The 14,381-nt window shown below is 50.1% G+C and overlaps 1 protein-coding gene across 1 annotated transcript in view; it reads left to right on the forward strand.

Annotated features, from left to right (window-relative positions):
- Positions 1–7,457: 7,457 nt before the first annotated feature.
- Positions 7,458–14,381, forward strand: part of HS3ST3B1 (heparan sulfate-glucosamine 3-sulfotransferase 3B1) — a 38,579-nt gene continuing 31,655 nt past the window's right edge. The window contains exon 1 of the mRNA XM_054975213.1: positions 7,458–8,129. Within this exon, the coding sequence (XP_054831188.1) occupies positions 7,594–8,129 (536 nt within the window). The 5' untranslated portion in view covers positions 7,458–7,593. The remainder of the gene's footprint in view (positions 8,130–14,381) is intronic.

Genomic DNA, 14,381 nt, shown 5'->3' on the forward strand with positions numbered 1-14,381 from the left:
GGTACCACTTAAGTCTGGTGAATGTATAAATTAGTAAATGATGGAGATGCAGTAGATCATTGAAAAGTAGGAGAGGAGACCTCTCGAGGAAAGTATTCTGTGGTTTTTGGAGAGATAGCTATGAAGCCGAATAACTATGATAGGTCTTTCAAGCAGAACCAACAATTCCAAGAGAACTGGATCCTTCCCATCCTTTAGGCCTTTGGGAGAAGGCACAATGGTTTCCCTCTGAAACACAAGACAATCTTGAAAGTTTTGAACTGAGTCCAGTTCCTCAACAGAATAACAACAACAACAACAAAAACCAACCACAATCCATTGTTCTTAAAGCACCTATTAATGGGCAATTTCTGAAGAAAGAACTCTGCACTGTGGTTTAGGACCAGGGGAATCAGTTCAAGCAGGGGAAAAAAGGGGATGGACATAAATGGGTGTTATCTCTGGGAATAAAGGATCTTCCAGGTTGCCTCCATGGCTCTAAAAGGATAGTCAGGATCTCTTCGTACAGCTGATTCTTGGGAGCCAATGGGACCCTTTCCTACCATCCCTCTGCTGAGACACGTATGCTTATGGATCCCCAGCATAGTTCAAGGCAAATCCCGTAGACACTCCCTCTCTTCCAAGATTTTTGTAGGGAGCCCCCATTGCCTGTAATACACCCGTTTATTTACTGTTGTTTAAGTACGCATCAAACAAAAAAGTCAGGCTCAAAAATCCTTCCTCCTCGTGATCTAAAAAGCTAAGAAAGCCCATCTGCAAAGTGACTTCAAACCATAACCCCCCTCCCCCACACACACCCCCGTTCCAGGCAAGGCTACAAAACGCAGAACGGCCGGGCCTCGGGCTGGGTTTGGCCTCTGTGCCAGGAAAGAACTCTGAAGGCGCCTAGTGTGGATCTGTAAGGTGGAAATACAGCCTCCGGGGAGGCCCCACCTCGGAGCGAAGCTCCCCCTCTTCCCGTATCTCAGCGCCGAACTGGGGACGGGCTAGGTGGGACCACGTTGCATTACAGTCATTGCTGATCGGAGATGAGTTCAGCCCTAGACACTGCCTGCTGGCTCAGACGCAGCTCCGCAGGCATCCAGCTCGACTCTCCCAGCCGAGTCCCGCCGGGCGTCACGTGAGTGGGTGGGCACGCATGAATTGCCCAGAACACTTTGCAGACCCCGGGCCGGAGAGCCCAGGCGAGCCTGATCTCATCAGAGCGCGAAAGCTAAGCAGGGTTAGTAATGGGATGGGAGACCTGCCAAGAAGATCTGGGCTGTAGAGCCAGACAGTGGCAAACCACCTCTGTTAGAGTCTCTCTACACGAGACAAGAACCCTCTCAAGTGTAGAGACAATGCTAGTTGGGAGGCACGATCTTTGCCGGCTCTGTAGAGAGACGGAGCCTTCAGCACTGTCTTTTTAAACTACCCTTCCCAGCTAGCATTGCATCTCCTTACGCTTGAGCGTTCCTCTGTAAGATGTCTCCTGTAGTCTCTCGCCTTGAATATCCCAGCTGGGGTCACCTAGGACTTGACCGTACTTTCCAGGGGGCTCATGTGCACAGAAAACACAAGGCGAGGAGAGGCGCATTCAGACAGTGAACAATCGCACCAGCCCAGTACTTGGGTAAACGCGCAGTTTCGATGGCGCATTCGGGTCACACTTGTTGGATGTAGCATAGGAACTAGTCGACACCGACAAGTGCTGCGTACTTTGGACCTAGATTGCACGCGCGTTCATCGTCACAAGAGTACAACGTTATACTCTAACCAACCCGTGCGTACAATAGCAAGAAGCGGCAAGATCCGCACAGGCCGGTAGAAATTATAATTCGAGTCCAAAATCGATTAATTCCCTTATCTCCCGCCCCCGAGCAGAGAGCGCATTTCACGGAGAGTATCTCCACGGAAGGGAGCAAGGGGAGGTCAGCTCCCCGCTGCGATCCCGGCCGACTGCGCTCGTTTTAGGCTGGAACGGCTTGACCAGGCGGGCAAGGAAAGAAGCCCGTCGAAATTCGTAAATCCGAAGAAGCGCTCGAACAACTGAGCGACCTCAAATCAATATTCTAAGGATCGGACAAAAATTAAAAAGATCTCAGCCCACAAAACCTTCTACCACAATAAAACGGCTTAGTATTCGCGTGTCGCATGACTCCTCCTGTGGCCGTGTCGCCTGGAATTTAGGGCCAGGCGGGAAGCCAGAGAGAGGCATCACCCCCTTAGTGGTACAGTCGTCTCTGGAACCGAATGCCACTGGAAGCGGGCAGGGAGGGGGCTCACTCCCCCCCCCCCATCTGAGCGCTCCCCATGCCAGTCACAGCTCACTGACCTGGTGTCCCGGCAACTTTTTAAACTCGACACGCGTCTGCCACGCGGGCATAAACCTACATGTCACCTCCCAAGTTCTCCGCACGCTGTTGCTGTCGCACCTCGTCCCTCCGACTTCAAGGGCATCACATAGTCCTCGAGCATTTGTTCGGACAGGAAAGCGTTTCTCCCAGTCCGAAACTTTTTGGATACTTAACATTCGCACAACCCTCAAGCACTTCCTTTAGCTCACACACGCACGGAGGTTTTCTACAGGAGACCTGGGCTCAGTAGTTTTAATAAAAGCATGGGTGAATGGAGTTAGGGGCTGCAAATCATAAAACGCCAAGGAATCAAACTCGAATGTTTCATCACTAAGGCAGGGGGAGAGGTTAGGTAGGAGAGGCGTCCAGTTCTTACGAACGACAGGAACATTTGAGATTCCTTCGTGTCGCTGCTGTCCCTCGATCTTGTGGCTTTGAAGGGATCTTAATGAATCCAGATCTTCTAGGGCTCCTTGTGTTCTTTGAGTGGAGATCTCCTTCGATCTTTTTGGAAAAAGAGGAATTGTCGCATTCCTGAGGAACTGGGGGCTCAGCAATGAAATACAAATCTCTTCCCTCCTGCGGAAGAAAGAAAAATGGTGGCTGGGTTTTTTGTGTTGTTGCTGTTGTTTGCAAGCGAGTTTAAGCAATCGGTCTGAAAGAAACTAGTTTTGTTTTTGTTTTAATTTGGAGAGTGGGGCAGAGCCGGCCAATGCAGGCTACAGTTCTGATGCGATTGCTTAGGGAGTCAATCCCGTTGCGACCAGCGGGATTTAGGGACGGAGAATCGCGGCTAATGTGTGTAGGGTCGCGCGGCTAATGTGTAAATGAGGCACACCTTTGGGGCATTCTCGAAAATGGAGTTAAACAGGGCAAAAGACTGATTCCTGCCTGGGCGGACGGGACAGGAGAATCGTTTCCTGAACTTTATTCAGGGAACATCTTGCCAAGTTATGAGCCCATTCGAGAAAATCTGTTCATAAGGATCAGCTCCGTCCATTCAAACGGAGAGGGATTCCCCCAAAGCCGGAGCAACTCCGAAACCCCCTCCCTCGCGGTTCGGATTGTGGAAGCAATCCTAAACAGGTCTACTTGGAAGCAAGTCTCCTATTCAATGGGCTTACTCCCAGGGAAATATTTGTAGGTTTGAAACCTGCGTGTAAGAAGTGAGAGATTCTTTTCTTTCTCGTGTTTTCTTACGAAGACTTTTCTAAAAAAAAAATCGCAACAGAAAATTCGGATCCGAGGGAACCGAAGCTCTCCTGCGGGGTCCTTTAAGGCTCTCTGCGCTCTTTTCACACAGACACGTGTTACCCCCCCCCCATTGTTTTCTTCCACTCTGTGTTTCCTTGACTTTTCCCCATTGACCCCACGGCAAAACTGCCCGCGATTTGCAATGGACCTGAACGAGACCCCGCGCTCGGCCGGCACTCCGCAACCTTCTCCTTCCCTTCGCCCTTCAGCCCGCGCGGCACACACCGGCGCTCGCCCAAGTCTCTGGCTACTTTTCGCTGCCGAGCGCCAGGCGACGGGACGGGACCGGCCAGCCGGCTTGCCCGCCGCCTCTGAGTATCTCACCGCGGTTGCTTAAGACTGTAAAGTGGTGTAGCCGTATTGAAATGAATGGGGCTTCCTTCCGAGCAGACGCGGCTCGGCTCCAGGGGGGTTTGCGACCTGGGACTGCCCGTTTACACGTGCGGTGGGTAGCATCTTTAAGCATGTTTACTCGGAAGTTGTTTTCCATGAAGATTTATGTCATAAATATGTATGCTTCCAATGACAGTACTCCTCCAAATTATACATAAAAGTGCTCCAAGCGGGACCTCTTGGGAAGAACCGATACTGTTTAGAGCCTTCAAGGGAACTGGACTCTTCCGGCACCATCTCTCTCTCTGTAGCCCTCTCTGTAAGGCGGAGATTTTCTTTCCCGGTTTTTGAAGTTCAGGAATAGTGAGATCCAAACAAAGCTGTAATCTGTACAGAAAACGGGCCAAACTCAAAAGTTTCCCCCCTCTTTATAAAACTTTTGAATAGTTGATATTCCTCCCCCCTTCGCTCATTTACACTTAATCAATGTGGTGTAGTAGTAGTAGTAGTAGTAGTAGTACTACTACTACTACTACCACCACCACTAAATAAAATAATAATAATAATATCGTAGTCAAGATCAGATCTCCATCTATAATCCGGCAGCCCTCCACCGTTATTTGAGTCCAGAGCAAATCCAATTCGCATTTGCTCCTCAGTGAAGATTAATTTCTCCGGGCCTCTCAGAGCAGCGGTATCTAGACGATGTCAAGGGTTAGAATTAGAATTCCGGTCAGAAGCCTGGCTTAGCCTATCAGTGTGGGCCAACCGCTTCGTCAAACCGAAGAATTCGGCTTAGGGCAAAAGGACGCAGGTCAGAAACACGCGTCCCTTGGAAGGAAGCCCTCCCTGCTTTCTGTCCAATTCCACTTCTGCTTCAAGTGCTTGGAAGAGCGAGATTATCTTCGACCAAATCATTTTTTGTGTTTTCACACGACCCCTGTGCCGTTTGGCATTTCCGTGTTATGTACACTGGGTGTCATAACAACAGCCTTTCCCCTACTACTAGCAGGAAGGGAGGGGGGGCACTCTGAGAACGTCTTCTTCTCATGCGAAGATCGTTCCACACCGAGGACGAGCTCTTTCTCTTCATGAGCGACATCCGCAGAGGCTACAAAGCGCGCAAGAGAGACTCAAGACGGGCTTCTCCTCCCCGTGACTGCAGTGGGGCAGCTCCCGAGGTTCAAGGGCAGAAAGCTTCTCAAGGGCTGGCCAACCGAGCTGTTCTTTGCTCGGATACCTTTTGTCTGGCAAGCTTTCGGATGCGTCCCTTTCTATAGTGCGCAGGGAGGATTCTCCTCCGCCTTTTCTCAATGGACTGGGGCTGCTAATCTCTCTGGCCAGAAGTGCAGAACTTTTCACCCCCGGACTCTTCCCCTCCGCTCCTGCCATTCGCTTCGGGACGTTCCGTGTGTGGAACATCTGCGGCAGAACCGCCCCCGCGCCGCCGCCTCGATCACGAAACGCGGCGCGTCGGGGCTGTGGGTGGAAGCGGCAGGAAGGGGAAGAGAAAGCGGCTGTTTCCCCCAGATCCCCCAGGAAGCCCGAAAGTCAAAGCGGCTACAATTCCTAAGTCGTTTCACCCAAGTTATCGAGGCTGCAACCTTAAGGAAACTTTCCTAGGAGTAAACCCCATTAAATAAAATGCTTCGGAGTAGACATGCTTCGAATCGCTTCTTTATTCTATTCAGTGGCGGAGGAGCCGGTGGGTGTGGGTCGCAGGAGGACCCGCGAAATTTTTTGCAGGGCAAAAATCGATTGCGTGGCAGACAAAACCCTAAAAGGACCAGAGGATCTGTCTGTCCTCTCTTCCCCACAACTCGGAACCAACGAGCGAACCAGCAAGGCTCTTGGGGGAGGCTAGGTGGAGCGGGAAAGAGGCCATGAATTGCCTGGGTGGGAAAAGGAGTAACACTGAAATCCTAAACCAAGTTACTCCAGTCTAAGCCCACTTATTTCAATGGGTTTAGACTGGAGAAACTTGGTTTAGGATTTCACTGTCATTCTGGATGGGAAGGGAGCGGGCCTTATATGGAGACCAAGAGGGCAATGTGGACTTTGGCTAAGGGGGGGACGGGACGTCCCATCCCGAAATGTATTTGCTAGGAAGGAAATCCCATCCAGATTAATGGGGCTGTCTTCCAAAGAAACGTGGGGAAGATCAGAGAGGGCGATAATTCTCAGACTATAAACCATCCGCAGCTCTAGGAGTATTGCAGGCATTTTGCAAATCTGGTTGCTTTCTAGCAGAAAAGGCTTGGGAACCAAATTGTTTCCAGATTAATGGCGACTTTTATCTTAGCGTGAACAGTAATCACGGCATTTTATCAGCCTTAAAAATAATGCCTTTTCTTATTAACTATACTGTCCCCTCAAACTACAATTTTGAAGTGATTAAGAGGATCAGAGATCTAAACCGAAGAAAGGCTACTGAGATGGGCAGGGCCTTTCGCAGATGGGGGCGGGGGGAGACTGTGCAGCCGAAAGTGCTATATATGGATACAACGGTCGGGCAAACTCGGAGGGCCTACTGGGTGGGTGAAAGAAAGACTCCCCGGACACAGCTTTCTTCCAGGGGTCTCTCTCTCTCTCTCTCTCTCTCTCTCTCTCTCTCTCTCTCTCTCTCTCTCTCTCACACACACACACACACACACACACACACACACACGGTGTTGAGGAATGCAGACAGCTGACCACTCCAGCTACGCATCTCTTGCTAAGCAAGTCGCGCTGTGCGCTTACTGCAGGTAAGTGTGCTTAGGACTCCAGTTGCCATCACTATGGCGGAGTAGAAACCCCACTTCGCCCGGGAGGACTTTGCAGACTAAGAGAAACGTTTAGTCTCCACGGCAGCAGACCCTCCACGCCCACGTGTAAGTCCCATGGAAATCAACGGTCCTCTCTCCAGTTTAGCTTACAGAGGACTGGCAGCCTGAAGTGGTCCTTACGTCCAAACGGGCACCTGCTTCGGGTCGTAGCTCGACCTGAAAGCGCTTCGGGTCTCTGGGCTAATGATGCGGAGCGCGATCTCCGACTCAAAGGAGCTGAACTGAAGTGGCGCCCGAAGGAGAGCCGCTTCAAAGGCCTTTCGCCTCCCGTAAGGGAGCCACTTTAGACACCGGTCAGTTGTCTTGCTCCACGTGGCCGGTCCCAGCGCTCAGCAGCCGGTTCTCCGATTTTGCTCCTCTCTCCCAGGGACACTTTGCTGCACTCTTCGCAGGGATCACCTGCGGGCAAAAGCGCCACGCCGGCCGCGGCTCTCCGCCGGCCCCGCATCTCCCGCTCGGCTGGCCCGCTCAGTCCCTAACCTTTCCGCAGCCCCTGGCTCTTTAACGGCTCATTAGCCAATAAGAATGCTAATCGCCTCCCGTAGCTCTCGGCTCCCCGCCCAAGGGGGGCGGCCTGGCTGGCCATTGGCTGCCTTTGATCCACCCGGGGGGGCTTATTAACATACGGCGGGCGGCTCTTATAGGCTCCGAGGGGTGCCAGTCAGGCGCGCCTGTTCTCCGCCCTCCAGCCTAGCAGGCGGAGGCGCGCGCGTGCGGTCGCCACTCGCTCGCAGACGAGCCGGGATGCTGCGCTGCTGAGCCCTCGCCGCTGCCTGCCCGCGCCGCGCCGGCCGGGCTTGCCACGCCATGGTGCCGGGGCTGCCGCCCGCGGGCTGCCGCCTATGGGCCAGCTGCGCCTGACCGGCTGCTGCCTCCCCGATGCCCCCGGCGCCCCCGCCTCGCCGCCGCTGCTCCCGCCGGGGCGAAGGAGGCTGCTGCTGCTCCTGCTCCTCATCATGCTCGCCTTGTGGCTCTGCATGGTCTACTCGTGCGCCGCCGCCGCCTTCGCCTCGCCGGGGCTGCTGGCGCCGGGCTCCTCGGCCCCTGCCCGGCGGCCGCACGGCCCGGCGCTCTCCAAGCTGCTGCTGCTGCGGGGGCCCGGCTCCAGGGGACAGCTGAGCCCGGAGCAGGAGAGCAGCGACGACGACGACGACGAGGGCGACGAGGACGGGCTGGTGCCGGACTCGCCCAGCCCCATCTCCAGCTTCCTCAACGGCTCCGGCACCAAGCGCCTGCCCCAGGCGCTCATCATCGGCGTGAAGAAGGGCGGCACCCGGGCGCTGCTCGAGTTCCTGCGGGTCCACCCGGACGTGCGGGCGGTGGGCGCCGAGCCCCATTTCTTCGACCGCAACTACGAGCGAGGGCTCACCTGGTACAGGTACGCGCGCAGGGCCGCCGGCTGTCGCTTCGGGCACCCCCTTCCTGGCTCTCCGCCCCGTCGTTCCTCGGTCTGGAGCAGCGCTCTTTGGCGCGGCCCCGTAGGGAGCCTTGCCGGCGACCCTGGCCAGCTCGCCTCTCTCGACCAACTGGCTGCGTCAAGCCTGGTCTGAGCGCCGCAGGAGGCTCAGATACCTCGAAGGTGCCTCGCCTCGGCTTTCTCATCCCTCCCCCCCACCCCCCAATTCGGAGGATCCTGGATCGCGGCGCAGGAGCTCAGCGGGCGGGAGAGGTTGGGGCTGTAGCGGAGGAGATGCCTCGCAAAAGGGACCTTCCTCTTGAGTGGCGTTACCCGAAGTCCCGCTGATTTTGAGTGCTCGTTTGGGTAACTGGGTTAGGCTTCGGATGTTAGACGGTTTCCCGGGGGGGGGGGGCGGCGGTTATTTCTTGTAGATGAGAGGCGACCAGCATATATAAGAAAAGGCGGAAGGCGTGGGAAACGAAGGGCGGGTTCGGTTGACTGCGCAGAAAAATCCCCCCAGTTAAATTGGAGGAGGAGGCCACAGCCTGTTTCCCCAAAGTGCGGCTTTAGTTTGGAGCCGCACTCCTGCCCTTCGCGCTTCCCTTCTTGCTCCGACAAGCGCCGTCCGGATTAATTCCAGGGGAGGGGCCGGGCCCAGAGAAGCTTCTCTCCCGCCCCCCCCCCCCCCATGCCAGGCCAGTAATAAGGCGTCGCGTAGTCAAAATTGTCCCCAAGAGTACAGTCGCGTCTGGAGTTGTTTTGGGGCGATCTGGTTTGAAGGCAGCGCCAGGAGGCGCCTGCCGTACGCAGGGAGCCAGTGAGCTCTGTTGGGCGGAAAGGAGCATTGCAGCTCCTGCTCCAGCCCTTCTCCTGCCGGCTTTCGGGCAGAGAACGGCGGCGACTTGCTCTAGACGGGCGCGGACGTTCCCGAAGGGCGGCTTCTGTTGAATGCGAGCGAAGCCTGGCTTTTTGCAACGAAACGGCTTTGGCTATATTTTTAAAGGCCTCTTAGAGCCTGACCAAGGAATGTGTTTCAGATCGGGGGGCTTTTGTTTTCTGGATTGCTCGTGGGGGTTTCCGAAAGCCGCTCGCGATGGCTGAAGGCCTCGGAACAGATCCCCTAGACCGCGCTGGGTCGGGCTCCTGTAGGGCCAAAGGGGAAAGCGAAGCGAGCCCGTTTAGAACTCCTCGGGCTGGAGCTTCCTGAGCGATTTCAGCCGGGGCCTCTCCGGATGTTCCCGTTAGCCCCTCGAGGGCATCTTTCGCCGCGTTTCTCCCTTCTTGCTTCTTTCGGAACAGCTTCGTCTAAAACTTCGGAACGAATTTTGTTGACGGCCTGGAAAGAAATGCCGCCGTTCCGGATGGGAGCGAAGGTCCTTCTCTTCCCTCCCCCTAGTCGTCCCCCCCCCCCCGGCCCGGTTACGTTTTAAGGCATAAATTTTTTTTTTGAGCTCTTGAAGTCCCCTTGAACTCCGTAGGACTTGCTCCCGAGTAAACCTGAATAGGTTCGGGCTGCTTCGGAGCAATATTTTGTTTTGCCTTTAGCGAAAGGAGAGAGAGAGAGAGGCAGGTGAAGTAGCCCCCTTCCATCGGGTGTATGCCAGCGAGGATTTTGCACGCATTTTTTTAAAAAGCTAGACCCTTTCCAATAGATGGGCTCTTCCCCGGGAACGAGGTGTTGCTTCTCAAAGCCGGGTGGGTGCAACAGCTGCTTGCTCCAACCCAGCAAGGAGGTGGGCCCCTGCTGGGGCAGGCTGCGGTCTTCCAAAGAGGCCATTTAGAAGGGGTAGATGCTGGCGATGCTGCATGTGTAATAGGATGCAGACCTAGGCGCAACATGTGCTGCTGTATTGCACCCACGACAGCCGCTGGAGAAGCCTGATCTCTCTCTCTTTATCCGAGCTGAAGTGGCTGCACTTTCCTGGCCCTGCAGCCGCGAAAGCTTGAAGAGTGACCTTGGCTTAATATTTGTACTGCTTTAAGCAGCAGCTCTGCAGTGTGTTCCCCCCCTTCACTTCCTGGGCTCTAAATAAGAAAAAAGTCAAAGCGTTTTCAAGAAAAGATAAAAGCTGGACCTGAGAGGTGCCAGTAGCAAAATGGGCTTTGAAAGAGATGCCAAGCCACACTGCTAAATTTGTATGTCTTCAAGAAAGGAGGGGCCGTCTTAATAATCCTTTAACAACTTGGATGCAAAGGGAATATTGCCAGGCTCATTTAGGGCCCAACATTAAATGGGGGTGGAGTTCTGAACAGCTTACAAAACTGCTCAAGGAAAAGAGAAGCATTAGGCCTGTTATTATTCATCGTAAATGTGTTCAGCAAAAAATCTTTCTTCTCCCCCAGCCAGTCACACACACCTCAGGTTTCTTATCAGTCCCACACAACCCAATACTGCAGGTTTTGGCTATGAATGCTGGTGCTAATTTCATTAGGTGAGGCTGTGAGGAGTCAGGGTGGCTGTTAGTTTCTGTGAGGGACTTATATTAGGGAAGCAGTTAAGTGGTCCTCCCCAAACTGCAGATTGTAGCTAATGAGTGAGACTGCCAGGCTGAGAAGAGCCATTAAGTGTCGCTGAAGGCCGAATTGTGTGTGAATGGGCTGACTCGGGGGCAAATTCAGATCTGCACATTCTTCCAGGTTCTAAACTACAATCTTTGCGGTAGCATTCGTAGAGACTTCCATTTGACATGAATGGTTTAGGCAGTTTTGGGAGGGATGGGGGTGGGAAGACATTCAGGTATATGTAGCAGTCCCATTCATGTTGTTTGTTAGCAACAACTCAGAGTCAGACCTAGAAGGATTATTATATCACTTTAAAGCCAGCTTTGTTGGATTTTCTAAACTGGGGCTGCTGTCCTTTGCCAAGCTGTGACATAATGGAGATTTAACACACAGCCTTTTGCTCCCGTGAAAATCTCAAACTTCCATACACTTGATCACACTTCCACAGTACCCATTCTAACTTCCAAGATTTTTCAAAAAAAGTTGCAACTTAGTCACAAGCAAATATAGTAAAAAGTTATGTAAATAAAATGTATTTTGGTCAGCTGGGGTTGGTGGAAGTTCAGTTGCCACAGGCCTTGAAAAGATGCAGGTCAGCATAGCGAAGAGGCTGGTTAAAGCATTTGAAGAAGTGAACTCTTGACTCACAAATCTTCTGTTGGAATAAACGTTGTTAGTCTTTAAGATGCGCATGGACTTTTATTTAGTTAAAGCTAGCCTGCTTCTTTCTGGTTGCAATGTGAAGCCTTTATCAAAATGCCAGAATGGCCTGGTCATGCGCAACAAGGCTGAAGTCAGGGCTTAATGCGCCTTTGGGATGAGCAGGCATCCCCACCCCAGCCACGTAGCATATTCTTCCTGTTTACCAAATATACCAATGTATAGTAAACCGCTAGAAAATGTCTCCTCTCAAAGTTAACAAATATTGTATTTCCTCCCCTCTAAAACTCCAGCGATAATAAGCAGATGATACTTACCATCACCATCCAGATTTAATTGGTGGGCAACATTGTTGCCCTGGACGATGGGGATAACACAATGAGGATGTTGTAGGTACTGATTTTTAACAGGATTAAAAATTAACATTTTTTCAGGGTAGAGTCATCAGCCAGATAAAATATCTTGTATTTTGGAGTTATCTAGCACTAGAACCAATAATTTATTATCATTTTCCTGGGAATGGTCTCAGTTTAAAAAAGTGATTCTGGATTGCAGTTTAAAACCATCTCCTAATTTAGCTACACAAAGCACTTGTAATCAGTAGCAGTCTTTTTTTAAAAAAGTGGTAAAATTGAAAGCAGGTTGCGACTTCTAAACATTCAAGACCCTGCAGTATGTCTCTTAAAATGAACTCCATGCCATTTGAAGCCTGAGGACTTGAATGGATAGAAAATAGAAGAAGAAATGGTTTTGAACTAGTTCAGCTGGGGACAAGGACTTGTGGTGATTTGTAAATAGTGAGACTTGGAAAACTGACACAGGGTTAACTGGCAGATTAATGTTTGAACACTAATGAATTAAATGTGGATTTTAATTACACCCCCCCCCCAACCCTAAAAGAGTATATTAAGATTGCTGACTTAATTAGTATTGTAAATCTTGTTTTCACAAAAACACATTTTTACCCTTCCTCCCCTCCACTGAATAAGTAGATAACAGAGAGCTTCAAATCAGCTTTAACTTCCTAAAACAATTCCATTGCCAAGTGCTTAGATTGATTACCCAGAGTTCTGTGAATGCTATCTCCATAGCGAAAGCAGTATCAGCATTGGTTATATCTAGTGGGACAGGATCTCAGGTTCAAAAAATGTCACCCTGTTTGACTTATGCTAAATGTGATTTGGTTTTAAATATTAAATGGATACTTATTGTCTTTGACATTAGGACAGACTTTGACACTTTTGTGTTCAGTTCTAAATGTATGCTCTGAGCAAATCTGACTATTTTTTTAAAGTTGGATCGGTACCATATTATCTCCAGCAGGAAGAAATGCAGTTGATAGGCCCTCCTATTTCCAGTGGCTGTTACAGTGGGAAAAGTCATTTTTTTCAGGCTCTGCTGACTGTTAAAAAGCATCTGCTGACCCGTTACAGCTAGCCAAACAATAATATATCATGGACAGTAATGTATAATGAGCTAGTTTAAGAAATCATATTTTATAGAAGATCAGACGTTGACTGAAGGGAGCTGGGTGTTCCTTTTCTTCCCCCTACATCTGAACACAACTCTGTGATGTATAATTACACTCATGCTTTTTATTGATGTAAGGAAGCATCTCGTTTCAGCTAAAGTTCTGAAGGGCTGGCTGAAAGTAACAAATTTTGACGATGAGTGAAAGAGTAATTGGTTCTAAAGCTCTAATTCATTTTATTGCATTTGATCTGTTCAAACAACTTTTAAGTTTCCCCTGCAAAAGCTTTCAGGGTATCATTTGGGAGTTCATGCTGCTAGTGAAAGTTGACAAGGGAAACAGAGCCTTTCTTCTGCTCGGTTAGCAAAAAACAGACACTTTATTAAATGCCTCTAGAACATCTTTCACCTAGAAGGAAAGTTGTTCTGGATGTTGACATAAAGTGTCCCGTGTTAATCAAGGATTTGCTTCTGTAGGTACAGCATCCAAACATATATTTTTTAAAAATTATTTTTCAGCTGCTGACTGTTCTGTCTTAAACGTGCTCTTCCAGAATAAAATCTCTGCTTAAAGTCCGCATTCCGTCTGTCTCTTGTTAGCTGTGCTTTCAGTTTAACTTAAACAAGCAGTTCTAGATGAGTATGGGATAAGAGCTGCCTAGAGGGGGGGGGGCTGAATTGCTTGCCTTCTCGGTTTCAACCATTGCAGCTTGCCTCCGGGCTCTTAATGAAAACTGTGTTCTAATTTCTAATCATCGGTTGAAATGTGGCCTTTTGCAAAGGAAACCTGGTATGTTGTGAGCTAAAGAGCTGTCATACTTTTATTGCTGAAATGATGTTAAAGCATCTCAAGTTTTATATTAAATTAGCTGCCTAAATTAGACTGTAAAATGGTTGATTAATCCTTTACATGGAAAAGGAGGGGGGAAATAACTAATTGCAAATGAGATTCAGATCCAGTAAGCAGAAAAAGTTGATACTTAAGAGAACAGTTTTTTGAGGGCGAGAATTGCCTTCTCTAACTCAGCCACACTTACCGTTCTTAAATGATGATTCCCTAGAATAAAAAGCCATTTTCTAATTAATGTATATATTCGTCTTAAGGTCAATTTGGCAAACATAAGCTGCTTTCCCCCTGGAAGGAATTACTTCTGCAAAACTAGTAATGTGTAACTCTATATGATTACAGATTTTGGGCTCCAAACAAGGTCTGTGTTTAGAAATTCTGCTAACACAGGGTGTCATTATTTTCCTTGAGTTTCAGAATGTGAAGCGCTAAAAAGGGACCTTTGACAAATGGCCGTATAACTGGCAAATCTTGCCATAACACTCTTAATGCACTGTAAATCGGGCAAACTGTTCAACAGCTTAATGAAGCTAGCGTTTTTTTAGGGAATCTGGTTCCTGTAGTTGAAATGTAGTTGAAATTGATGGACATATATAGGATGCTGTAAATATTCAGGCAATTTGTCTTCTGCCTAGTCATCTTAATGCAAATGTGACATCCGACGGCAATGACATGCTCCTTGAACTAGAGCTATAATCAACAATGTAGTCTTTATTTCTAAGTAAATCTTCTTAGCAATACATTTTAGTCAC

This window comes from Eublepharis macularius, chromosome 4 (genome assembly GCF_028583425.1).
Source record: "Eublepharis macularius isolate TG4126 chromosome 4, MPM_Emac_v1.0, whole genome shotgun sequence".
Lineage (NCBI taxonomy): Eukaryota > Metazoa > Chordata > Lepidosauria > Squamata > Eublepharidae > Eublepharis > Eublepharis macularius.